The sequence below is a fragment of the Aythya ferina genome (assembly GCF_964211825.1).
Source record: "Aythya ferina genome assembly, chromosome: 1".
NCBI classification, from domain to species: domain Eukaryota; kingdom Metazoa; phylum Chordata; class Aves; order Anseriformes; family Anatidae; genus Aythya; species Aythya ferina.
Genome location: NC_140296.1, coordinates 145,021,386 through 145,049,306, shown reverse-complemented (window position 1 = coordinate 145,049,306; position 27,921 = coordinate 145,021,386). Strand labels below are relative to the sequence as shown.

Sequence of the window (27,921 nt, the reverse complement as noted above, 5' to 3'; positions counted from 1 at the left end):
AATCCTGAGCCACAATGCCCTCTTCATTCCAGCTCTTGATCCTTCCCCTTAATCCTGCTATTTATACCTTCTAAGTTGGACTCTGCTCTCATATATGCCAATTTTACACCAGTATAAATAAAGGCAGTGGATTTTTTTCTGGCTTACATTCACCTATAAAAGAGAATTAGACACATTACTTTGAGGCACTGAATGGGGTATATCCTGTCCCTTGATTCTGCTAAGTACTGTTTATATCCCAATTTTTCAACAGTCTATTCTGACACACAGTGACCTGCTGTTATTCCAGTGTTGCATTCCCACCAACCACTGCCATGTGCTCCCCAGCCCTGTCCTGAAGTTGCTGTTGGAGCTGCACCACAGACAGTACATACCCACAGCTCCTTCTATGTTGAGTCTTTTTAGGATAATGTTTCCAGTGTCATCTTCCCTGGGGCCAGCATCAGGGAGGAAACATCTGTCAGTAGCCTTTATGTTCAGCATCACCTCTCCACATTCATCTTGGGTATTATAGACTGTCCCCGTAGCACCGTTGAAGAGAGCCAGTTAAGGATTTGGACCTTCCTGTGCTCTGCACTGGCCAAACAGAGGAAAAGGCCAAGACTTGTCTCACAGAACTGAAGTCTAAGTGCAGCATTATATGTTCCTAATAAAGGAGTGATTATATGAATCACAGTAGCAAAATGTTCTTGCAGAGCATATGCTCCACTCCCTGACTTAAGCGTCCAAGTGCAGCTGTACATCATTCCAGAGGAGCTTTTTGCCTTAGACGCAGGTTAACGTACAGCCCCCTGTGTTACAGAGGAGTAGCAACAGATCTAGCACTCAAGGGTGTCCTTTAATGAGGTTGCTTGTGGCTGTTTATTGGACAAAAATGAATTCCAACTGGCCCATATAACAAATGAAACTCAACTGCAAAAATGTAATGATATTTATTCACACAGCTGCCAGCAAACTCACATGCACTATGAGTCATTCCAGATGTGGATAAAAACAAAGTCTGTCTGTGAAAGTAAGTTTCCTGATCCCGAGGAGACTTGGTTTGGGAGAGGAGCTGCACACTGACTTCAGCTGCACTCGGAAGATCAGACAGGTTCTCCTTCAAAGGGGGAGGGGGAGAGGAAAAGCCATTTATTTATTCCTGAAAAGAAGGGAGGTAGAAAACAAAGAAGCTAATATATAGCTAGACATACTTATTTTAAAGAAAAGGATGCTTTGGAAGACTTTGTTGCTGCTGCTATTCTATTACAGTGCTCATGCCACTGTGACATACAAATGGAGCAGAGGTAAGATTTAAGCATGAAAAAACATTTAAGAGAAATCTTTGAGTTTGTAGATTTGGTCTGTAATAATCTTCCATTTTATATATGTGTAATTTGACCCTCCCAGATCTGGAATTTCATTTCTTCTTTAAATGGGTCAGTTAAATAGCTACATAGACAAATAGAAAAATACACATGCATAAGTGCATAAAGGTAAAATTATTTATATATTCTGGTATAATAAAAATATTCAAGAAATATCCCAAGAACAAAAATTATTTATTTTCTTACTTTCTTCTTTCTCCTTCTCCTTTTTCTCTTGAATTAACAGAAAATACATGTCATGAAACTTTAAAGGAAAAACCTTTGCAGCCACAGGTGGCATGATTTTCTGCTCTACCAGGCAGATATCTGGTAACAGGAAACACAGTAATGCACAGCTTTTGCAGGATGCCTAGAACTGCCTGTGACACTGTGCTGATAGACTAGCATACACAACATATAAACAGATACCTAGGGTGTTATCAGGCTTTGATGGCCAATATGACAATACATAGTCATGATATATTTGTATTCAAGTGCGTGAGAGTAACTTATAAAACAGTTTGGGACTATTAGATTGCATATGAGATGCTTGCTTAAGAGCTATTAAGGATGGTCTTTCCCTTCCAAAAAGGATTTTTTTTTTTGCTTTTGATACTGACATCTACAGATTTCCAAAGGAACTGGAGTCTGTTAAATCAAGCACTCAGGTGTCCTTTCCTACCCTCCAGCCCCAATCTTCTATTTCTTTCTCATTATAATTTCTTTCTAATCTGCTCTTTGGATTTCATATTAATTTTCTTATGTGAGGCAAAGTCTGAATGAAGTAATGAAGAGATATGCAACTCTGCTAAGTCTGTATCGATATTTAATTGTTCCTTAGAGTCAGCAGGGTCTTGCTGTCAGGACTCACAGTGAGACTCACAGTGTCGGGTTCTTTCCTTGGCTTTTACATCAGCCTCTTGAATGATGCTGGATGAGTTATTGTACCTTCACATAACTCACTTTCTTGTGACTGTATAATAGAGGTAATGGCACCTTCATGAAAACCTTAGTTTTCCAGATAAGTGTTTGTCTTTCCAGTGATGACACATAAAAAGGTCATGAAATTAAAAGTAGATTTGCATATCTGAAACGTATCTATATATATAAATAACATATTTATATATGTTATTATATCCTACCTTTTGGAAGAATGAGGACACCCTATTTATGAAGGGGGGGGGAAAAAAGGTGGGGGGAGGAGGAGGAAGGTCCATTTCCATGAAATAGTCACCACGCATTTTAAGGATGTTCATTGTTTGCTAACCCACTTACTTCAATTAAAAAAAAAAAAAAAAAAAAAAAAAAAAAAAAAAACCAACAAGACAACCTTAAAAGAAACCCATGCAATTATTAAAATCCAGTTTTAATCACCATGGACATTTAAAGGAAAACATCAGAACTCTGTTCTTCCTTTTGTGAAAGCAGATTATTTTCAAGCTGGAATCTCTACAGCTTGTTTTTTGAGATTTCAGAGTGAAAAGGAGATTCATTCACTGTTGTGATAAGGAGTTTAGTGATCACAGATATTATATACAGACACCTTCTCAGGAAGAAACCAGACTTCTCCACAGCTGATGGGACTGTGCAGATGCAGTCTTAAGGGCATGACTCCTTCAGCAATAGCTGTTTCAGAGTACCTTCACTCCCTTAAAATGTCTGTGTGTCAGCCTAACCAGTCCCATCCTATTCTGCAGTATCTAGAGGAGGTGTGTGTGGGGGGGAGGGAGCAAAGCACCATCCTAAGTTATGAATTGCTCAGAAACCTCAGAGGAAATTTGACTGAGTACCGAGGCATGACACACCCTTTTGCACACTCATTACTCTTCCCTCCCTCCACAAATGACAACTGACTTTTGTCCGGATTAAATCTCAGTTATTTAAGTCTTGTCCAACTCTCTATCTGTGTTTTGCAATAGAAAAGAAAAGACAAACCAGCATCTGGTGTGATGGAAAAGAAATACAAATATGCATATCAGCTCCATATTGACTAGTAGTCCAGTCTGTTTACAAAACAGTTGGACAAGTAATCCTGCTTTTATTACCGGCATTTTTTGTTTGTTTGTTTGTTTTCCCAATAGAAATGATCAGTGAAAAATGGATAAAGCAAAGTCTAGCTTTTAATTATTTTATTTTTTTCACTGGCAGCATTGGGGCACTTTGGATACCTAAGCCCTGTAACAAAGTATTTAGTCTTTGCTTAAGAACAAAGTCATGTGAGGAAAGATGAATGTGCTTGTGCTTAGTGCTGAGTCGGAACACCAATCTGCCACGTCCCTGTGCTTTTATAAACATCAATAAATGCAAAGAAAAAAAAAAATCTACACAAATCTTAGAGGTTTTTTTTGTTTGTTTGTTTGTTTTGTGTGTTTTTGTTTGCTTTTTTTTATGTTTGCTTGCTTATTTTTTTTTGTTGTTGTACTTTCTTTTTTACTCCCTCATTCATTTGCATTAAAAATGACACACAGTCCTCAGCCTGCTGAGATCCAGCTGTGGACATTGGTACAGAAGTTACAGGCATACTTTAGTCACTAAGATAGACATGTTTAGAATATTAAAGTAGGGATACTAAGTGAGCACAAAACGATTTGTTTCATCATCACAGATTTGCTCAAGCCTTCTGAGCCTTCTGTAGACTTATCCATATGATATTAGTCTCTTGAATTTTGTAAAGTGCATGTCTAGGGAAAAAATATAATGTTAGGTCTCTAATGAGTTGCTTTCCCTATGGAATGGAAAAGGTGATTATTAATTTCTGAAAGGTCCAAATAATAATTGCAGTCCTTAAAAGATGTGTTTGTTATAGAGATCAAGCAACAAACCCTGCCCTTTGACAATAAATAAATAAAAACTAACAAACAAACAAAAAAGGCACATACAGCTGTGGTAACCTGAGCCAATGTCACTGCTTGCCACCCAGTTGCTTTCTTCACACTGCTCTGATGAGTATCAATATGTTGAAGAGCCAAAGTAAGCTTCATATCTGCATTACAACAATTGCTTATTCCCTGAGAGGAAAACTCTAAGGCAAGTCTTGTTATACATTTCATCTCAGCTGGCAATATTTGCCTTAAGGGCTTCATAATACAAATAAACAGCACACAAACAGTAGCATGCCTGTTATGTGGTTGCTTGGGGAGTGAAGACAGTGTGATTCCTTGTGGTTGTGGCTTCTTGGACAGCGGGAGAGATTTGCAATAGTAAGTGGGGGCTGGAGAAGGAGATACTGGAAGACAGAAAATTGAAAGACACAGAAAACCTTAGTGAAGAATGGATATATTAGCTATATTAATACTTATGAGGTTCCATGCTTTTGGGAATGGTTATGCTGTGCCTTCCAAACCTTCAGCATTATTATAGTCATGTCCAGATTTATCTGATCCACTTTATATTGTACCTCTAGTGCTCAGTCAAAGTCAAAAGGTTGTTCCATAACACCAGGTGAATACTTTGTTCTTCTTAGAGGCTCTCTGAAGAAACAATTACTTGGAAGAACAGAAGGCCTGTCCTCCTTGATTTCCCAACAGTGCAAACCTTTAGCATTTTCTCTAATGTTGTGGCAACTGAATTTGGGAGTTTGAAGGAGCAGCTGCTACACGAACAACTCTTGCAGGCTGCTTCTGCTGCTGGGCATAGCTGCAGCAGGCTGGTAGCTCTCCAGTGCCAAGAGAGGGGGGGACTATGCAGAAGAGAAGGAGAGACTGGCTGCTGCTAGAAACCCAGCCAGTCATTTTGTAAGGAAGCAGAGTTTAGAATTTTCTATCCTATGTGAACATTTCCTGCATATCAGGTTGCTGGTGATTTCACCATGTGGAAAAAAAAAGATGAAAGCCTTGGAATTAGAGTATACACAGCATCTCCACACCTTTCAACTTATTTTCTTCTCTTCCACCTCATCGCTTATTTGCACTGTTATGGCCAGGTACTCTCTTCTCAGGCAATGTCTGGGATTCCACCATTGATAGTACTGCTTGTTCAACACTTTGTTCAACAACTTTTGTTCAACACATTGGCTTGGATGGTGTGAGCAAAGGGAATGTGGCTTGAACACAGAATGTAATTATGACACAAATGTTCAAACATACATATTCACCTAGCAGACCTCAAGGATACCAACTTATGATTTTGGCTTCTTTAGGAGATGTTGAGGTCTCCAAATGTCTGGCCCAAGAGCAAAGGCAAATTGCACTAGCTTGACTGGGTACAAGATCTTTTTAAAGTGCAACATCTATTTAACTTCCCTTGATTTTCATAAAGTTACTGTTATCTATATATATAATATATATTGCACATAAAACACACATTACCCATGCCTGGCTGTGTAAAGTATGTTCCTTCTTATGGAGACAAAAATACCTTTTCTCTGGCTCCTACATGGTCACTTGGAAACTTGCTTCAGCTGCCCCAGCTTCCCTGCTTGTAGGACCCATTCCACTGATCTTGATCCGCTTGATCAATCTGCTGTGGATTTTCTTCCCACGTACCTTGAGCCTATTTCAGCAGTCTGTACCAATTCCTGTGAACACACATTTATGGGCTGGAGTGTCCTGGTTTGGGGGTTCATTTGCCTGATGTAAATCACTACCACACTAATTATCACAGCTGTACTTGTAAAGAGAAGTAGGCACTGTGTGAAAGGGATTGAAATTCAGAAGAATTATTAGCTTTGAAGATGAATAACCTGAAGAAGACAGCTTTTATAACTAAGCTTTTATTTCCTCAGTTCTGTTGTAACGACTTGTAGAACAGATGAGTGTAAGTGTATGTCATAGGCCTAAATAATAGATCTTTAAAGAAAAAATCCCAGACTGTAATAAGTAGAAAGGAGGCATTTAAAGAATGTTTCCTGCTGTTGAAGAAATTAGAAGTAGACAAAGACAAAAATGTGTTTTGAAGCAGAAAAAAAAAAAAAAAAAAAAAAAAAAAAAAAAAAAAGAGAGAGAGAGGAGAGAGAGAATTAACGAATGAACGAATGAAGAAGGCAACTAGGACATCTGCATGGCCAGTGGTGTGCAGAGCAGAGATCACAGACCCAGGGTGGAGGCGGCACAGCACAAGGCAATGAAAGGTCCCTATCTGGAGTCTGAGCAGGGTGACAGTCACATCGTGGCATGTCCCCAAGGGAATAAGCTATGCCTTTCAGCAAGGGTCACTTGCTTGGACCTGCTGCCACAATGATATGGCCGTACTGCGTCTGGCTCTGACATGTCTGCCCTACACTTTGCTGTGCAGCACAGATATGGTCCTCCTGTTCCACTTAGCAGATCCCTTGGACATCAGCCACAGTGGGAATCTGAAACTGTAAAACAAGGAGCTATTGCACGAAACAGCAGGGAGTAGACTGAAGAGGCTGAAAAGAGATTAATTCTTTGTACCTGTAAAAGCTGCTCAGTGTTGCAAAATATAGCTAGGCTACAATAGCCCCTGAATGAATTTAACCTGAGTAGGATAAATATCCAATAGGGTAGGGCTGCAACTGTAATCAAAATCCTTTCTAGCATGTCCTGATTCCCCAAATTCTCCTTTAGAGGCAGTCTTTATTAATTTAAGCTGTATGGAGTATGATCCATGAATCAGGATTCACTGTGGATACCTAACGCTGAAAGACATACAAGGGATACTTAAAAAAATCAAAGTTTATGATCTCTTCTAGGGTAATGGTGCTAAACTGTGATGAGATCAGAGGAAGGATATATTATAGTTTTTACATTTTAGTAAGATCACAGGTGGATTTTGTACTCTTTAAAATCAGTCAAGCTGTTAACAGGGAAGGATCTAAGTGATTCTGAGACTCTTATCACCACAGGAAGCAGACAAAAAATGGCTAAATCTTACAGCCCATATTGTCATAAATTGGTTGACAGAATCAAAAGTTAAAAAGGAAAATATCTCAATAATTTTAATGAAATCTGGGTAAAAAATATTAGAACATTGGAAAGAGTTATGAAATAAAGCAGTTTTCTCTTCAGTATTTGCTATACTAAGTGAGAAGTAGAAGATGAAAGTGACCCAGTCGCATCTTCTTAGTGATCCCATGTTCATCCCAATACTGAGGACTAGTGAGCCAGTAAAACACATGCCGTTACTTTTATTTTTTTATTATTTTTTTTAGGATTTCTGCATGCCCCATATGTATTCGCATAGGTCCCAGATGTAGAACTGCCATGGGATCTTCATCAGTATACAGACTCCTTATCTCCCAGCCAAAGGACAGCTCAGAAGCACCTCTTGCCATCCAAATCCCTCCTTATACTTTCAGACTGAAATAGCTCTCTTCATCTTACTTTTACCAACCCAAACACTGTTCCAAATGCACGCTATTAAGCCAATGTTCTCCTCCACAGGCGAAGCAGCTCTGTTATGAATGAAATAACTCATCTACACTTGCAAAGACTGTAGAGCACTCTGTGAGTCCTATCCTGATTATCTGTTACTCAACTGCTCTGGCCAGAGACACCACTAATACCTGACATCCTGCAAACAAACATAGGGTAAAAATGTCTCTTCTCCAAAGAACTTTCAGTGTAATTAAAGAGAGTAAGTGTTAACATCCTTTTTCTTTGTGAGGCACAGGGTAATTTAATCATTTGCTCTGGGTTTCTTCAGGATGACTGCATGTGTGTAGTCCTGTATATTGGTTAGTGATGATTTTTTTTTCTTCATGTTTCTGAAGCATAAAGTGTTTTTCTTGTTTCCTTGGGTAAATCATGCCAGATTCAGCAGGAAGGTAATGACTTCTTGGGCAGAATGAAATCCTGTCAGAAGCACTGAACAGTACAGTGTCATTGAAGTGCAAGTCAGCAGGTCTTAATGAATATCATCAGTGTGCAAAGGCTCTGATTACTTGGATTGTGACAGGCAAGATGTAAATCACTGAGGTAAAACATGGAACAGTGGAGTAATTAATTCTGCATGCAATGTCAGTGCTCAGGTTCAAGGCAGGACAGGACCCATACGTTGGGCTGCAGTCCTGGAGACTAAAACTGGGATCTGCAAAACCATGCACTCTCCCTCTGCACCCCATTGAAGGGAGCATCTAAAATGCAGAGAACCTAGCAGGATACATGGACCCTGAGTTTTTAGCAAAACAGGGAGCCATGTGTCTTGGTGTCTTGGTCTGATGTGGAAAAAGGTGTCTGTTCCTTGCTTTAACCTTAATAGCACCAAAATGTGCAAACCAGCAGCACTCAGGTCAGTAAGAGTTTCGCCACTGTCTTGAGGGAGGCCACAACCTCAGTTCTCACTAACTTAGTTTCCTATAGTGACCCTGAGTGTTGAAAACTTCCAGCCTTGAAATGTTATTTGTTGGTTAAAGTGTTTTTCAGCAAAGTGACACTACTGAGGGTGAAGCTGATGCAGGTCAGATATGTGGATGGCTGATGGTGGAAAGCAGAGAAGGAAATGTATCAAAGTATCACAAAAAAAAAAGGAAGAAAAAAAAAATCAAACAGGATGAACTACAAGTAACACTTCTGGGAAGACACACAGTGTCTATATGTGGTATACCTGCCACAGTATATGTACTCATTGGGAGACATTATGCCAGCTTGAGTCTGCATCCCAAGTCATGGGGCTCCCTTGCTTATTCAATGTTTTATCTTTCACCAGTAACTCTCTTCATCCCCCCCACCCTGAGGTGCTGCAGACTGCAACCATAAGCTGGCTTTTCTTGCCTTGCTGCTGCTGTTTTTGTGGCAAGCAGGGCTCCGTACTGGACTTGAGGCTAAGAGTGCAAGGAAGAAGACAGCAGAGTTAAATAAGCTCCAATATTCCCAGTTTCCACTAACATTCCTTTCCTCTGGTGAAAGCGTATGTGGGGCCTTTCCTGGCTCAGCTTGTTGGCTCAGTTTCGCAGCTCCCCAGTTCCTCTGAGATCGGCACGCATACCGCTCATCCTCTGGAAATTCCTCCCTGGCCACAGGGAAACAGGTCACCAGCCAGGAGCTGGGCTCCAAACTCCAGGAGTCTCTCTCTGCTCAGAAGGAGCCAGGTGGGTAGCTGAAAAAGAATTTCTGAGAAAGAGAAAAATAAGCTCTTCAAAGCTCAGAGGTTATTTGGGAGGAAATGGGGTGGCAGAAGGGCAATGCTGTCCTGCAAGCACTTGATGGAGACCCAAATGCACAAGGTCTTCTGTGTGATCCCCTCACACCCTTCCCTGGAATGGCAGTGGGGGAGCAGAACATTTAGGTTAGATTTTGCCTAGTTGTGAAGAGAGTAAACTGCCCTGGGCTAGTTGTGGATATCTGCTGAGATCCAAAGCATGAGGATTTCATCATTTCCATCTATTTGGCAGGTGGTGGCATGCCCCAAATGGAGATGACGCTTCTGATCTTTTGTCTGTTTTGGAAAAAGTACAGACTTTCTAAGCTGACAGGACTTTTTTGAGTCACTGAGAGGGAAACAAGAGAGGCAAAAGGATAAGGCAGAAGTACTAAGAAAGAAGAGATAAAAAGTTGAAGGCAAAGGTAGCAAATTGGAGGAATTGGCATGAATGAGAGGAAAATAGGAAAAGAGAGGAAAGGTAGACAGAGAGAGAAAATGTGATAAATGTAGATAGGAAAAAATAAAGCACACATTTGCTTAAGAATAGGGTAGCATTCACCCCCTTGTCAGTGTGGTATGCATCCTCATTTGAACCTGCTCTTCAGCAGATGTCCATCTGTCACAGCTGGTCTTCATCTCATCTGTCTACTTCTCAGGCTCATGGGATGGCTGCATATATCTGCCTTTTCTCACATAAGCAGGACTCCCATTTTCTTGTGGTCCTCACCGACCTGCCACTGCACCAGGATGGTGAGATTCCGTAATCTGGGCAATTCACCACTGATCACAGTGTAAAAGGTAAAGTTACTGCTGCTGAATCAGAAAGGTGCCAAGGTCTCCACATATCCCACATATCCCCTTTTTTTTGCCTCTCTCTGAGCTTTTTAAACTATGTAGGTATGAAAGGAACTCTTCCCACTTCCCAAGAAACAGGCTTTTTTTTTTTTTTTTTTTTTTTCCCCATGGAAGTTGTAAGAAGGTTGCTCTTTTACAAGGTTATAGGGCTACAGCATTCCCCACTAATACCCATCATCTTCTCCCATTAACATCAGTCATAGCAGCAGTGACACAGTGGCATATGTCCCTGTTTCCCCCCTATCAGTCCCTGGAGAAATGTTAAGTTCTGCAAGCCCTCATTTTCCTCCCTGGTTTTCATAATGCTCACAGCCATGACATTACGTTTTTGTTTGTGCCTGGCTCTAAAGAGGCACAAAGTATTTTTTTTATTGAATTTATTTATTAAATGCAGATTCTATGTCTGAGAGAACTGTTTGTGACTTAAACCCCCTCCTAAAATAAAAGGCATTTAACGCATGCTTCATTTTCGTTTACTGCTATTGTTCATGACTTGGCACTGAACAAACTCCATTTCCAGTTAAATGCTACTTGTAGACATCCTAATATAGTACAGCATGTTTTAAGTGAAACCATTCATTTGTCATAGTCACAGCAACTTCTGGTTTTCTGGATTGCCATGCCAATTTGGCAGAAAAGTTTGGAAGGTGATAAGTCTAATGATAAAAACGTATATACAGCTTGTTTTATTGCTTTCTTTCACAGGATTTTTCACTAAACAGAGCTCAAAGGGGCAGACTTAGCTCGGCTTGTACTTAGTAAGCCCAAAGATCAGTTGGGTCCTCATAAAAATATCCAACAAGTTTTCCTCACTTGTGTTCCCTATTACAGGAATCTCATACAATCAGGCCCAGTTAGGCCCAAGTCGCAAAGGGAAGTGTCAAACAATAAGAACAGCCCAAACCTACTTTCTATCTCAGGTCTGGGGTTCTTGCCATCATTGCCTAACCCTCCTGCTTTTCTGCACCAAGTTCCTGTCTCACCATGCCCTGTCTCTCCCCAAAATCAAACCCAGATGCACGAAGACAGCAGCTGCTTGGCTGAGGCCTGAGCAATGCTGACTACAGTGGATGGAGGGAATCCTCCAGGAATGCACGGAGCTGAGAGGAAGATTCAGTTATTTATCAGTGGGGCTGAGAAAGACAAGGCAGTCACAAGCCACCCATCACACAGACTCAGGGGTTGTCTTTTCAGGGTGTTGTATTTCTCATGTTCACAGTGAGGAAATGTTGTAGGCTCCAGATTAGGAAGAAGTATTTCAAGAGTCTGCCCAGTATATAGCTAACTGTTAGGGATACCATGAGAAATTTCATTTCCCTAGAAAGACCTTTTTTTTTTTTTTTGCCAGAAATAGTACTTAGGGAACAGGCTGTTGGATGATTACTGGTAAGTTCTGGATGCCCTTCAAATCCTGAATGACTAACTGCATGTACCACAGACCATCTATCCAGCACAGATCCTCTTATGTCAGCCGAAATCTCTGTGCATGCTGCTCACAGACAGCACTGTCCAGCTGAGGTGAAGTCTAAAGCAGAATGAGATGTCCACATAGTTCCTAGAGGAACATATGGGGACTCAAGCAAAACAGCACCATCAATGCAGAGCTCTATTTCTACTTGCACACGTTTGCCAGTGAGGTAAAAATAACCAACCCACCATGTGTGTTAAATACTCTATACTCATTCCTGCTTTCTACTTACTTGATCAAAGAGATGTGTGCATCATTTCCAGCTGGCTTGTTCACTCCTGCTTGAATTCATGCTGCCAAATAAGACAACTGTCAAAGAAACAAATGAGTCTCCTCTGACACCTCTGCATGTAAGTGCTGCTGAACCCAAGGCTGGACTTCAAGGCCCTGACTGCCTGCCTGCTGAAATGGAAAAGAGTGCTGGTCCTTCAGCTGGGAGCAGCTACTTGAACATATTTCAGTTTACTTATCTGTTTTCAAACTACAGTGCATTTCTTTGTGGGTGTTTTTGTTGAAAAAATAAAGCAAGCATTATTTAGATGAAGTTATAAATCACCTTCTGAGAGTCTTTTTCACAGCAGCCTGGCGTGCTGTCTGTAACCCAATGCAGCTGCTAATCCAGTGTGCCCTAGGAGCTCAGCCAGCTAGTTTGCATTCTGCTTCATCATTAATGTCTGTGCAGCACTTAGAGGTCAAAATGGAACTTAAAGAGTACTGTGTCTCCCATTTAGAAACAAATATGGGGACAAGTTGTCCCTACCTCATTTTGTAGCCATGCGAAATGTCAATTTACCACTATAAATAATTACTTTATCATTTGTGCTCCAGTACCTCAGACAGTGATTGCCTCTTATCTATAAGGTAGACCAATAATAATATTCCCATAATATGACAAAAGCAAGTCAGATGAGGATGGCATAAGATGAATATCAATCACATGCTCAGATCTAGATGATCTCTCTAAACTTCCTTGGTGATAATCATTACTACCAAACTGAGGAAGAAAAGTCATGCATAATGAAGTCTGTTTTTCACGAAGAGCATTTCTCTAGACACAAGACCATGGAAGAGTGACCTAAAGATTTTTCATTAGCAGCTTACAATGACAAGCAAATGAGTGTATACATGCTGACAGAAACTTTTCTAAGCAAGCATATTTCATTATGAAAGCTTCAAATTGTTCAACTTAGTGAGAAGAAAGACCAAATCCAGGAAAAGGCAGGTTGATATTTACAATGTATCACAGCAACTTACCTAAATTGCTCTTCCACAGTCATAAAAATGTCTTCTGTTCCAGTTCCCCCACACAGAGGAGTTAAAATGAAGAATAAATTCCCAGCTGGTTTCAGTCAGCAATATGCTAGATATTTTCATGGGAAATCAAGTCTTCCTCCTTTATTCCAATTTCATTCTTCCTAAGTATAGAACATGAGATCATTAGCATTTTTTCCTTAAACATTTACTTAGACTATTTTCCTGGAAGCAAAAATCCATTTTACAAGTTCAGGTCAAAAAAAAACAGACTGTATGGAAAGGAAGAAAAGCTCTGACTCTAATACCCAGGACAAACTGGCAGGGTGCTGTTGCCTGGGAGCCATTGGTTGATGACATCTGTAGGTGACAGGAGAGGGAGCAGCAAAAGATGCTGAGATATGAACTTTCATTAATTTCAGCAGCAGCTGTCAGCATTTGGTTCCTTTCAGTTCCTGTCATCAGAAGACAATGTATTTGTTGGCTGTAAGAGTTCTGGAAGCCCAAATCTAACCTTCTTCTCTTCCATTTGATTCCAAATACGCCTTTCACAGCACAGGGCTCTCTGTGACCTGGGTGTTCACAGAGCAGCATCACAGGGCTGGTGGTGCTAGCTCAGGTCATCTGAGGACCTCGTCCACAGTGTCCTGCCTTTAGCAGTTTGCAGAACTCAAGGTTCTGGCAGGACTTTCTGTATTTAATAGAGAATCCATTTGTACCTCAGTCTCAGCTTTATTTTTGCAGATTGTGAAACCTGAAAGGTCTAGAAATATTCATATTTTAGGAGAGTGTGAAATAATAAGGAACAGTAGACAAAGGACAGCTTTGTAAAATGGAAATCCCATATATGTGTTTGTGGAGTGGGAGAGGCAGCTATAAAAAATAATTCATTTTTCATTCATCCTTCAGGTTACTATGTTTCTGACAATATCACAAAGATTGATGAAATTTTGTTGGCAGACCACTACATCTTCACACAATGAAATCCAACAATTATATTCTGTTGATAATTATATTTGAGTTCTGTCGATTATTTTAGTAATATTTTCACTTAGATGTAGAAAATAACAAAATAGGGCCCAGACATTCACACAGGTGTGAACTTGACAGAACAGATGTCTTCTCATGGCAACCCTCCCTTACCACTCCAGAAGAGACATGTGGTCCCCTCTGTTTCTTCAGCAGGGATACAGCACAGCTTTTCACACTCCATGTTCTGCTCAGGTGGCAAAACAGCTGTACCAGTCCAGTTCTGAAACAACGTGAATCCATCTTCAGCTTTGTTACATTCTCAGATGTCTTTTTTTTTATCTTCACTACTAGAAAATACACACTGCTTTGAAAAGACATTACTTCCAGAAATAATCTATTTCTTCACAAAAATGACATTATATCCCCCTGGTTTTTCTTTATTGGGCAATGTTGATTTGTACATTGTGAGGTGATCGTCCCCCTGTACTCAGCTCTGGTGAGGCCGCACCTCGAGTACTGTGTTCAGTTTTGGGCCCCTCGCTACAAGAAGGACATCGAGGTGCTTGAGCGGGTGCAGAGAAGGGCGATGAAGCTGGTGAGGGGCCTGGAGAACAAGTCCTACGAGGAGCGGCTGAGGGAGCTGGGCTTGTTCAGCCTGGAGAAGAGGAGGCTCAGGGGTGACCTTATCGCTCTTTTTAGGTACCTCAAGGGAGGCTGTAGCGAGGTGGGGGTTGGCCTGTTCTCCCACATGCCTGGTGACAGGACGAGGGGGAATGGGTTTAAGTTGAGCCAGGGGAGTTTTAGGTTAGATGTTAGGAAGAACTTCTTCACTGAAAGGGTTGTGAGGCACTGGAACAGGCTGCCCAGGGAAGTGGTGGAGTCACCATCCCTGGAAGTCTTCAAAAGACGCTTAGATGTAGAGCTTAGGGATATGGTTTAGTGGAGGGCTGTTAGCGCTAGGTTGGAGGTTGGACTCGATGACCTTGAGGTCTCTTCCAACCTAGGAAATTCTGTGATTCTGTGATTTTCTCTATCCAGCACATATTCATGTCATTAAGAAAAACAGTAGCAGGTGCACTGACATTTGGATCTCAATGAGCAGCTGTAAAAACAGCTGGGTCTTCCTTGGTTTTGAAGAAAAAGTGAAATCCTGGAGCAGAGGAAGCAGAGAAGTGGGATTTATGTATTTTCCTCTTACTGATTTACTTGAGCTTGGATAGGAATTGAAGGAAAGGGGAAGAAAATTCTGATTCTTTCTGTTCTGAGGGAGAAGATATGATGAACAATCTAACATTTATTTGTCCTCAGTTTTAAGCTGTGACTTTGATACTTAATGAGTCTGAGGAGTAACTTGCCATTTCACACGTGTGCTATATGTGGGTGAGAAGCTCATGCACAATTAAAATAATAGATAGTTTGCTATCAGTTTAATAACTGTTCCTAGATCCAAAGTTAACTTCTGGAATTTATTTGCTGGTTGAAGGTGTTCACAAATAGCTTAAGTGAATTATTGTAAGGTCCCCTCAGCTAACAGTTCCATGATCTCAGTGGGACAGTTCCCACACAATAATTCACCACAGGACAACATAATCAGTGCCAGCAATAATCCCTCGTTATTTTTCTTAATCTGCAGATCGTATGGTCATATATTTTAAGTCAGTAGGCCCATGTATTTTTAAATTTGGACACCTGCACAGAATTTTGTACAATGGCCTTTTCAACAGATCCAGTGCATTGTGTTTCATTAATGCAGAGAAGGCAGACAGATTGAACTGGAAAACATCAGGAAACAGAAATCTCCTAATTCTCTTGCAGTAAATTCTCTTGTGGTAGGGGACAGCCATTCTCTCAGTTAAAAGGACAGGCTAACCTTGAAAAGAGCTTGTAAATATATATAGTAGTGGTTGTCTAGCTAATGTACATGATACTGTTCCTGTTCTCTGAATAGACATTTTTTGGAACTGGCCAACAACAGCAATACATATTTCCACTGAAGAATCTGAGCTGTCATTCACGATTATGACAAAATCCATACTGCTCTCTGCTAGGTCTGTAGTTCAAACCAGATGTTTTAATTTTTTTCTCAGCATTCATGCCTAGAATAAATTTGAAATATTCTTTGTGCCAGTTGAATTTACTCTGTTAAAGGTTCAGGAGAGTGTAAGCATAGAAGAGAAAGGAATGGTCAGTGGCTAGTGGGCTAGTGGTCCTGCAGCCTATCTTTATCTCTAGTAGGAGTAACTGCACTGTGTGAGATGGCCTTCCTCAGAAAGGAGACCCTGAGCTTGGTGGTTAGATCAAGGGTGTGTAACCATGAGGAATGTCCTCTGCTTTTCCTAACCAGGGATACCATCCATCCTTACATCATTCAAGAACTGGAATCATCACCAAATGTCCTAAGAGCACTTGGACCACCACTTGCACTGGGAGTTGCTCACAAGGAGGAGCATTGCTAATGTAGCAGCTGTGATGGGAAACAAGGCAGCTAAAATCTATCTTTTTTTTTTTTTTTTTTTTTTTTGGGTTTGCTGTTAGCATTCATTCACAACCAGCCAGATCCCTGACTTGGCTCTTGGCTCACCATGTGGCCACACGACGTGGTGTTGGCACAGAGGAGAAGAAGGAGAACGTGACTGTGGGGAAGGCATACAAGGCTGCTTCTTGCAGCTGCAGCCATGATGAGGTCAGCCTCAGAAAAATCCTAGCTGCACAGACACCTTTGCCTGTCTCAAAACCAAGGAAGCCTGACTGAAAAAGAAATTACAACAGAAAGAAAAAAAAAAAAGGAAGAAGAAAAAGAAATAAAAAGAAAAAGAAAAACTAAAAAGGCCCTTCTTACTACTTGGTGCTTAAACACCAACCTGGATGCACATCTTCCCGCCCTCGTTCCCTTCATGGGAGATCTGGAAGTAGACCTAACCATCATTATATCCCTTCACTTGTAAAAAAAAAAAAAAAAAAAAAAAAAATCAAATGCATTTAATTAAGATTGCTTAATGTTTTCCTCTCATACAAGAGATCTTGAACAGAAGTTCCTGTGAGCAATGTGATACAAATAGGGAAGGAAAGGTGGCCCTGCAATGAGGAAGGAGATATAAAGCACAGTTTCATTTCCCACCTCTGCCTGAAGTTTCATGTTTCTAAAATTGCTTATTGCTTCTGTGTTAGGTCTGTGCAACAATGTTAATTGTTGTTAAATGTTAATCTCCCTTCTTTACTGTTGCCCTTTGCTCATGTAGTGCTTACCATAGCCCATCCCCAGTTCCTAGAACTATGGCAGTAAACTGAAGGACACAACTTTTCACTTCTTCTTCCCTTTAGTTAGTGTGTGTTTATTTCCTCTCTCATTTTCTACTGCAGCAGCTTTACTCCAGCACGTTAAAGGCTTTCTTGGCTGTTTTCATGTTTTTTATGAGCATAAATAATTATAGGTGGGAACACCCTCTTTATGACCAAGGGAAGAATAAATAACACAGCATACATTGCTCCAGGCCAGGAACTGGTGAAAATGCTGTATAATAAAAATTTCATGTGAGGAAATAAATTCTGAGACCATTTTAGTTGGTTGATGTTAATCATATCTTTCAAACCATCTACTTAAATCATAAAAGTTAAAATCTCTTCCTTCTTTCACAATCACAGGCTCAGGTGGACTGTTTCCTTCTCTAGCAGTCTCCATTTCTATAAACAGTTTTTTTTCTTACTTATGTTAAATAACTAGAAAGGCTATTACAATTCTTGTTTAATATTGGAACTCTGTTACACATTAACTTAATTTAATGTAGTCTAATCTACTCCAATGTATCTCAGAATATTTATGAAGTGCAGAAATATAAAGTGGATTGGTCAAACTTTAGGGAACTAAGGTGCCCATTTAGAAAATATGTTTCTTTAAAAGGAGGTAAAATAATAAATCTTAACTTTGGGAAAAAAAGGAAAAAAGAAAAAAAAAAAAAGATTAGGTCACTAACTAAGTAATTAAATACAATCTGTTAATAATTCTAAGGTGATTTTTTCTCTTTTTTTACTATTTTTTTTTCTAAGCACAGTGTTACTTGTTACTGATTTTAGTAGGAAGATTTGCTTCTTGTATCCTTATTGACAAAACTCAGACTTTCAAGATGGAGCTTTTTTTTTTTAACCTTCCATTTATAAGTAAAGAAGAAACAAATCTCTATCCTCACTTTTAGTCAACAGTCAGATAAAAGGACGTATCATTGACATTATTAATTTTATTCTTAGGAGCTAAGATACCAATGATATGGAGCTGAAAGTACAGAGAGGAAAATTCTCTTGGTAGTTGCTTTTAAAAACGTGTTAGTTCATCTTGGTTTGTAATTAAAATGTCTTCTTCATCTCTCTGCTGTGTTCTCATAAGGGGCACTGGGATTTCAAGTCCCTGTAATGGAGATTTTAATGTATTAAAGCTGGAATGCACAAGTTTTACATAGTACTTGTTGTCATGGGAGCTACTTTTGTGAGTAACTGTAATTCCACATGCAGGTTTCAGAAGCTGGCCTATAGCACTGTGATGATTTTCCCTAGTCCTTCTATTTTTAATTATATTTGTGTGTGTGTGTGGTTCCCTTCTTTCTGTTCCTCTTATTCTTCCTTCAGCTTCCCACTCATTTTATTTCTCCTGTGCTAAAGCAAAGTGTTCAATCATTTCTAACACCGCAGTTTTATGCATGAAGACAAAGTATCTGGAAGTATTAAGAAAGGTTGCCTGAGCACGCTCCACTGCAGTGCTGGCCAGTCAAAGCTCAGGTCTTTTCTTAGCAGAGAATGCAGGCCCAGGACAGTTTAAACACCTTACAGGTGATGAACCCACAGGGGACAAGGCAAGCACACAACAAGAAGTAAAGAAGAATGGGATTACTGCACATAAACCTGCTCATCAAAATTTTCACTGCCAACCACACAACTTCCATAAGCCAACACCATTTGACTTTGGAGGAAACAGTGCTTCTGGAATCAAGGTCTGTCCCAGACACAAAGTAGGTAGTTGCTCAAGAAAGCAAAATATTTATTGCCTTTGTATGACTGCAGAAAAGTAAGGACAGGAATTTCACAATCAACCTGAGTCAGTTAACTAGGGATTCCTGCACCAGCAATGGAGCAACTTAACTAAAACTAAAGCTCTTTATGTACAAAATATTCTTCTGGTCTGGTTGTAAACCTCCATCAGTGAGATAATCAAAGTGAAACATGAAGCAAAAAGCTTTCCTCAAGGGCATGCAGACTTTGAGACTCATGTCTTCTTCTCTGTAGTGTATAGTCAAGGAAAAGCATAGAGAACAAAGTCAAAGCAACACTTCTCATACACCATTAAAAAAACCCTCTTGCAAGAATTTCAGATATTTTCCCTAAGATCCACAGCAACAGTCACCCCTGAGAACTGCCCAGCAGACTCCACAACAAGTTCAATAAAACTAGATCACTAATAATTATTACATAGCTTTATAATGGCTGCTGCATCTGCATATACAACTACCTTGTGGTAGGTGTTCAGCTCATTTGCTTTTGCAAATGCTTGAATTCTTCTTAATTAAAGAAGAAAATAGAAAATCTATTATCAGGTTATCAACAAATATCTTCTTTTGACAAGATCCTCTGGGTATACAGAGATCCATTTAGTGCAAATCCCAGGGACGTGAGAAAAAAAATGTCATGATACCAAGAAAATTTCTAGCTCCCCAATGGAATTAACATATGCTCCAGGCTGATTCAAAGCAATCTTAAAAGGGTATTTTCTCTCTCTCCTTTTTTTTTTTTTTTGACTCTTGAAGAAGCTAACATATATATATATATGTAAAAGAAAAAAAGACTGAGAAAGTTTACAGATTTGTTAAATTTTCTTTTCTAACCATGTGATTTTTAGGCTACCCTTGGAGTAAGATTCAAATGCTGTGTCATGCTCTGCTTCTCTGGGTTTGTTATAGGACAGAACAAAAATAATAACCAATTATTAATTTTAAAAAATATTTTACATACTTTACTGAACCTTCATGAACAATAACCTATCAAGTTTTACATTTTCATTTCCTTTCATGTAGTGGGTAGCATACTTGTTTCCATGCACTCAGAGCACTGAAAAGCTCTTTTTATAACCATAACTTTTATTCTCTGGTTTACTAATAAAATGCATTGAAATAGAGAGAAATTGTTCTCCTTAAAATTTGGGATGGATTCCTTTCCTCCCATTGCAATCTAGAAGTCCTGATTTCAAATGTATTTGGCAAGAAAGGGAAACTTTTGCTGTTAGGAATCAAGTACTACAGAGTTTGTACCAGTTTCTCACTACTAAGCAGTGGTTGTGATCTTGTAGTAAAAAGATGGTTGTGGTGATCTGAAAAGATATGGTTTCACTACAATTACAGGTAAAAATGTAAAGGACTTTCAAAGATGGCTCTTCTTTTTCTGGTGCATTACTGCCTGTGCAACTGCTCTTTTCCTTGTAATCTCAGAAATAGGGAGTTGGTCTCAAAAATCTAGTGATGTCCAAATTAATGATTTTCACTACTTCTTTGGACTCAGGCTCTAATAATCTAAGACTGAAAGACAAAACTAGCAGCTGCAGACTTGAATTTGGCTTGTAGAACAGCTCCACTTGGGCCACTGCCTTCACATATGTCAATAGGCAAATGTTGCTTTCAGGAAGTCAAGCCACAAGTCCCTCTTGTTACTCTGCTCCTCTTGTCCTTCATGAAAAGGGTCCAAATGAAGCAATTAGATAGTCCTTTTCCATGACCCTGAAGTCAATCAAAATAATTCCTTCTGAGTCATGATCCCAGTTAAATTGTGTTAATGTCCCAGGAACCCCAGGGACATGCTTTGCCAGGATGGCCCCCACAGGGCCTGATTCATGCTCTTGGCTTGATACTTTTTTTTTTTGTAGGGGAGGAAAATGTCATTGATGATGCACAGACAATTCAGTAGTTCTGCTGCTGTGCTCTGTACTTGTTGAGCAAGCACATCACAGTGCTTGAATTGGGGAAAAAAATTGTCATGAGCAGGAACATGGACTGGAGAGCAAAACCAAACAGCTATACTGTCACCAGTGAAACTGCATGGAAAATCTGGGAGAAGATCACAAACATCTATCATGTGGATACTGAGTTCCAGAAAATCCTTGCACAGTTCTTAAAAAAGACGAAAGCATCTTTAAAATAAATCTATCGACAGCTTCAGATTTGACATTACATTTAAACAGCTAAACAGTTAGAAGCAGGCCAATGAGTTGGTGAACGCTGCTGCAGCTCTTATTTAAAAACCTGGGTAGTCCTTAAGGAGAAATGGAGCTGTCAGCAGTTCTATGAGCATGGCCGCACTCCTGCTGTGAGCAATGATGAAGATGGGTACTCCTCTACTCCATTTTGTGGGGCACTTTCAACTGCCTGCAGGACTAGATTTTTTGGCTGCCCACCACCTTCAGGCATGAGCAGTGGTGCACTCCAAGGCACAGAGTGAAGCTGCTCAGGGTCAGGCAGGTGGGCTGGGAGCAGGTGACCGTGTTCAAACACACTGCTCTCATCTCCCTCCAGCCCTGAGGTTTCTCTGTGCAGTGTGGGTAGGCAGATCTGGGAGCACTTCTAACACCTCTCTGAAGAGGGGATGCAAAGGAGGATGAGTGCTAGTACACAGATACGTAATAGAAAATGTTTACAGTAATATTAATCAAAACCTGATTTTTCTTATCTCCATGTATCATAAGCTTTTTATTATGTGACCACTCAGCCCTGTGCACAGAAGCACCCATAACTCAGTTGGAGATCTCTCAACATATTTATAACAAAAGTAAAAGCTATAAATCAACAGGAGTTTATCCATTGCCTTATAGTTTTAGTTTGGGCCTTCTCTGGCAGTACTGAGGGGATCTTTTCAGACATTTACAACTGCTGCCACTAAAATGAATTGAGTTGTCTGAATCATCACCATAAAATGATGCACCCTGTTCTGAATCTTCCTATGACATAGGGGAGAAAATAGATAAGATATGGTAACTCTTCTGGGGAAGAAAATGGTAAATAGGTGGTAATTTTCTTTTGAAAAAGAAAACTGTAAAGAGATGGCAACTCTTTTATTTATTGGTATTGCCCAGCTAACTTACATCAGATCTAGAAGTAAATGGAGGAGGAAGTAAAATCAGCAGAAAAGTTTTAAGTGGAATTTGTAATCACCAGTATTTGCAGCTAGAAAATAGCTAGAAACTAGCTAGAAACTAGCTGCAAATCTTTATCAGTCTCAGCTTTTTTTTTTTTTTTTTGCTAAACTTATGTACATGTTAATTTAGTGTGATAAAAGTCAGAGAGTACTTGCTCTAAATGCTCGCATGGTCTCTGAGGAACTCATGAATTCATGGAGAGAATGGTGGAAGCAGTAATGGTGGAAGGATCTAAATGCTATGCAGGAAGAAAGAGAAAGTAAAGGACTGGAATAAAATGTGAAGCAGGAAAATCAGATCACCATGACAGATACAAATGAGCTCAGAAAGAGTTTCTGAGTAAAGTTTGTAAGAACTGTAACAAAGTTTAATATGTTTTGGGAACAAGATAATGAGATCAGGGAGTCAGTGCTAGTCTGGCCCCTACAGAGGATGGTATGCTTCTGATACGCATACAAAACTGTTTCTCACGGTATAACAGCTCAGGCCCTTGTCCCTTTGAATCTCCTAAAGTAATATATGTCAACCTGGGAACAGCAAGTTAGGAGAACCTATCTACCTTTCAAGATGTTACTAGTGATTCTGCAAGTGTGTCAGTACTAAATCAATAGTATGTTATTCAATATCCTGAGGACTCCTTAAGTGAGTTTTTTTTCTGGGCAAATGGTGATGGGCTGGATCTGATGAGTCCTCACCAAGCTCCAGTGTAGGAACCTGCCCTCATCTGAAAACTAAGAGAAAACAGTGTGACGACAGAAAGAATAACAGCACTAAAACCAAATGACACAGACAACTTTTCCAAGGCTCAGGGAATATTTGAGCTGTGAATCATCTGCATATGCATAGGTACTTTGTACTCTGGGTCTGGTTCCATTGAAAAGCCATATAAAAGAGATAAAAATGAATCGTCACCATTATGGACTGGATTTTTACCAGCTGCTTAGAAATTAGAATTTTAATTGCCCAGTAATAAAAGTTCTAATTACTCAGCAATTAACGTCTGAAGTTTCAAGTCCTTCACAAGCACTCAAATGCACTCTCCAGCTGCCAATAGTGAAAGATGAAATAGCTCCAGTATGTCTTGGTAAAGCTATGAGCAAGAATGATGAACATCAGTGATGGAGCAGCAGTAGAAATTGTGGATAGTTCCACTTGCCAGTGGTCAGCCAGTTTGGCCAGGTCAAACCCGAGCTGTAGGAAAGCTGTGTTCTCTTTCCAATATCAGGAAGCAGATAGGAAGGATGCTAGAGAGGAGGTTGTTACCAAGAGAGGACATATTGACTTTCAGGTGAAGAACAGACCTATGAGACACCTGTCCTTTTGATCACGTACATCATTCCTTCCACAATCCTCCAGTTAATACACCAGAGCAAATTGAGCAGATCTGAGTTGACTCCTGACATGAAGGCAGACATACCTGCAAAGCAGATCTTGCAGACAGCTTTTGACCTGTCCTAAACTCACCACCTCCTCAACTGGGCCAGACAAGATGCTCAGGTAGTAAAGGTGTCATGGTGGGGGAAAGACTACTGCAGAGACCAAGTAGTTGTCTGCACTTCTGTTCCTTTACTTGGTGCATTCTCACTTTCAAGCTTTTAGTCACATATTGTTCAGGTACCATTCAGTTCCTTAAGGAAGTTTTAATCCAAACTTATATGGGTATGATATTAAGCACTGAGCCTTATATGAAGAACCGTGTCTTACCAAAATTTCATGACACCCGACACTGTAGGATATATTTACAGTTAGTAGCATCCAGCTGGATGTAATGTTACTGCATCCTGGATGTAGTAACATCCAGGATGTTTTTTTGCAAAGTAGCAAACTATTTTACCTATACTGTATTTCCCCATTAATTCAAGTCCAAAATACCTTTTCCTAGATCAAGCATGAATTACTTTATACCTGGTATTATCCCAAATAATTTTCCATATGCCAGATAACACAGATCCTAATTAATTAAATCTCTTAAGGTCTGGTTTCTTTCTCATAAGGTCTGGTTTCTTTCTCATTGGATTATAAGAACTTAAACATCATTAACAAGTCAAAATTTAACAAAGTCAACAGTTGGAAACAGTTCAGGAAACAGGAATACATTTTTGGCTACAGAGTTTGAAAGAAACTATACATTTTTGATCTGCTTGGGTAATCAAACAAGAAAATTCTCTGAAGAACTATATCGTCGAGGAGCAGACAATTTTTCCATAAAATTAGAGTTACTGCAGAATTTTTTTTGCATGTACAGCATAGAGAGCTTTAAATGACATTTAGATTTTCTATAGGCAGCATGCAAAATCCATCACAAGAACTTTGGCAAAAAAGACAAAATTGAGCTAGTTCAAATATTTAATGGAAAAAAATATGGTAGATAGAGGGTGGAATGAAATTTCTCAGAAATTTAAAATAAGTTGAGTGTCCCATTAAATGTTACTAGTAACTATAGAACTGTTTTTTTGTTGTTGTTGTTTGTATGTTTTTTAATATATTTTATTTTGGGGGGGATGGAGCAGGAGGGTGATCATAATGTCTTTCTTTTTTTTTTTTTCCTCCTTGTCTAAATTAGTTACCAAGTTTACTTAGTGTTGAACAGCTAAAATTTTGAAATGAAGTTCATGAGAAAATTCACCAATAGTCATGTCAGCACATCTTTAAATCAAACAAAAAACAAACATAAAACAAACAAACAAACAAACAAACAGAAAACTTCCTGTTCCCAGATATTAAAAGAAATCCAGCAAATCCAAACTATGGTTATCATACCTAAACATCAACATCCAAATCATATATATAAAACATTGAACAAAATATATATTTTTTTCTCCTGAACTCCAAAAGGAGTTTACACCTTTCAATAATACCTAACTAGTAACTCAAAGCCTTTTGGTGGTCATCTTCCAGCACCAGACATTTTCTGTGCTCCTGACTGTACAGTTCATTGATTCTGTAAATGTTTTACCAAACTGGGATGCTGGGTTCAGGGAATCTATGTGTTTTACTTTCCTAAGAGAATATCCATAGTGCATTTTGCAACTGAATTTTGCAATTGAATAAATGCCTAACAGTGGCAGACTGGGCTGTATCTATCTATAAGACTGTGTAGTATTAAGGTCATAATAAATTGGGATTCACCTCATTGAATTTAGCTGTCTTGTTCAAGCTGGTACCAGGCATAATGAAGAGACATAGCAATTTCAAAAAGATGAGTCACTCCTTCAAGACATAAATAGCCAGGACAGATGAGGTAATCTACTCTCTGGAGGTGCTCACTGTCAACTAAAGAGAGATTAACTTTTAGACAGCTGAAACCAGGAGAAACGTAGGGTCTTAGACATGTGACAGCAGGAGAATGGCCTGAAGAACGTAGTCTGTATAGAGGCTCAGTATTGGTTTCATATTGCAGGAGAAGAACACACATTTCAGGATATATTGTTGTTGAAGTTATTATTACTATTCCTTATACTGTGGCTGCATCTCAGAGTCCCAAGCCTGGATCACAAACCTGTCTGTGTTGGACTCTCTACAGGTACAGGACAGACAGTTAACCTCTAACTTGATTTTTTGATTGCAGTCAAAACAATCCATGTGGCCCATTTTATTTGCAGTGAGAAATCATACTTTCCTTAATTATTTTCCAGCTATGCTTTACCCAGCTGCTCAGCGACTGAAGAGGTCTTCAGCTGCCTTCCTTAATCCAGTGCTGCAAAACTCCTTGGAAGACGTGGTCCTGCTTTATGAGGTTCAGTATATGGGAGCAGATGGTTCCTCTATCTCTGAACAAGACTGGGGTTACTTTTCATAATGGGGTTATCCATCATATGTCTCCATGTCACCTTTACTAATCCAAGCCTTAAACCCATTGCTGACTATATAGTAGCTTACCAGAAGGAAGGGAAAAGACATATAGATACCAAATGCACCTCTTTCAGCACTTAAGCAGGCAGCAGCTGCCTGCAGTACCTCAAATGTGGGTTCTAGCTCTCTTGCAGGCAAAGTGAAAGATGGAGTGAGTGTCTTCACTGAAAGTAACTTTCTTTCAGAACAGTTATATATTAAAAGCACGATGTATTTTAATTCTTTGATCTGAGTCTCAGTCCCAAACTAATTGTCCAAGCTATTAAAACAACCAGTATCAATCACTGCAGAGTAATCCCACAGGCATGACTTTTTCACTTCAAAATTATTCAGGTCCCCTCTTTTGCAGCAGTGGAGATTGCAGATGTAATAGAGTCCAGAGCTGTTGTGCCTGTCAGGGTAAATGAGCTTTCCTAGTTGTATAGCAGTCCCCTCCTCTCTAATCCTCACATAGCACTGGCAGTAACCTCTAACTGTTTTGGACAAGAGGAGACTACCTGATTTTCCTCGTCCTCTCTCCCCATAGCCTGTCTCTAGTTTTCCCAGGTAGAAAATGGAGAAGTCCAATATTCTCACAGAGACTTTCTCGTCTGCGCCACCGCCAGCCAGTGTTCTCAGAGATTTGTCTCCATTTGACATGTAGCAAAGATCTCAGAATATGTTGTTAATTTGTCTTTACTTTGAGTAGAGTCTCTTGGAGAAGATAAATAGCTTTCTGTGTTCTGATTTTGTACCAGTTTCTTTTAGCCGAGCTTGACATCGACAAGAGTCAGAGGATCTCTATCAAAGATGAGGAACTGGCTTCACTGAGGAAGGCTGCTGAGTTTGACACCATCTGCAATGAGATTATCCCCAAGAGCATCACAGAGATCCGCAGGCTGAGTAGCAGACTGTCGTCCTACCCGAGGATCCTCAAGAAAGAAGACTTTGAAAGGACAGTGCTGACCATGGTCTACACAGCCTACAGGGCTGCTCAGTCCGATGGGCACCAGAAGGACACTTGGGTTGAATCCTTTGTCAGTCTTTACAAAGCCCTGAAACACGACTTGATGTTCCATAAAACCAAAGAGCCATCATAATGGGAGATTTGATACAACAACAACTCAGCCATCTTTTCTGGTTGATAAGGGACACATGTAGCACGTCCACCACTTTATTCTATAAAGAATTTAATAGCCTGCTTCATGAAAGATTATTTGTTTTCTAGCTCCCTCTTGTGGAATCCACTTTATAGATACAAATTAAATGGGGAAAAAAATGTTATTTTCAGTCCCCAAAATTTGTTTTTGTGCTGGTTTAGAGGCATGTTCTGTGACTGGAAAATAAGGGAGTCCCAGATGGGTAATCCCGTATCTAATCTGTATGTTTCCTATAAACAATACATAAGTACATGATGCTTATGCTCACATACTTATGTGTATGTGCTGGAAAATGCTGTTTTCCTAGCTGGGAAAACAAGTTCATGTTTCAGCTGCCCAGCAAAAGAATATTAAAAAGAGATACAAAGGTCCTCTGTAAAAGGGAGAGGATTCATTACTGTCAGCCTCCAGAAATTATGGAAAATATATTAATTCCAAATATTCTTGTAGATAAGCACTGTCTGACTCACTTCATTTGGCTGAGCTAATTTTTAATCACAATAACATTTGTAGAAGACAAAGAGCATTGTGAACACCAGCAGCAAACAATGCCTGTGAACATATTCCCTGCTCCCCCCTCAGAACTGCCCTCCTAAACAGTCTGCAATGACTCTTTCACTGTTTGCACATGACTTTGCTTCTGCTCCTTTGTTTTTGAATGGAACATGGATTTGTCCTCAGTGGAGTCAAAGGCAAATCGAAACCCTGTTTAATTTAACAATGACAATATTTTCCTGATTCTATCACTTGAACACATATCATCTAAACCAGTGCTTCAGAATCCCTCTGAGGCAAGGGAAGAAGGTGGATTAAAACATACCTGGTGCTGAA

At 39.7% G+C, this 27,921-nt stretch overlaps 1 protein-coding gene across 1 annotated transcript; it reads left to right on the top strand.

Moving 5' to 3' along the window:
- The first annotated feature begins 1,005 nt into the window (after positions 1-1,005).
- FAM180A (family with sequence similarity 180 member A) lies at positions 1,006-27,921 on the top strand. The gene is made up of 3 exons (XM_084525699.1): positions 1,006-1,286; positions 25,735-25,835; positions 26,689-27,921. Exons 1-3 carry the CDS (start codon positions 1,211-1,213, stop codon positions 27,028-27,030), a joined length of 519 nt encoding a protein of 172 aa, XP_084381825.1. The 5' UTR covers positions 1,006-1,210; the 3' UTR covers positions 27,031-27,921.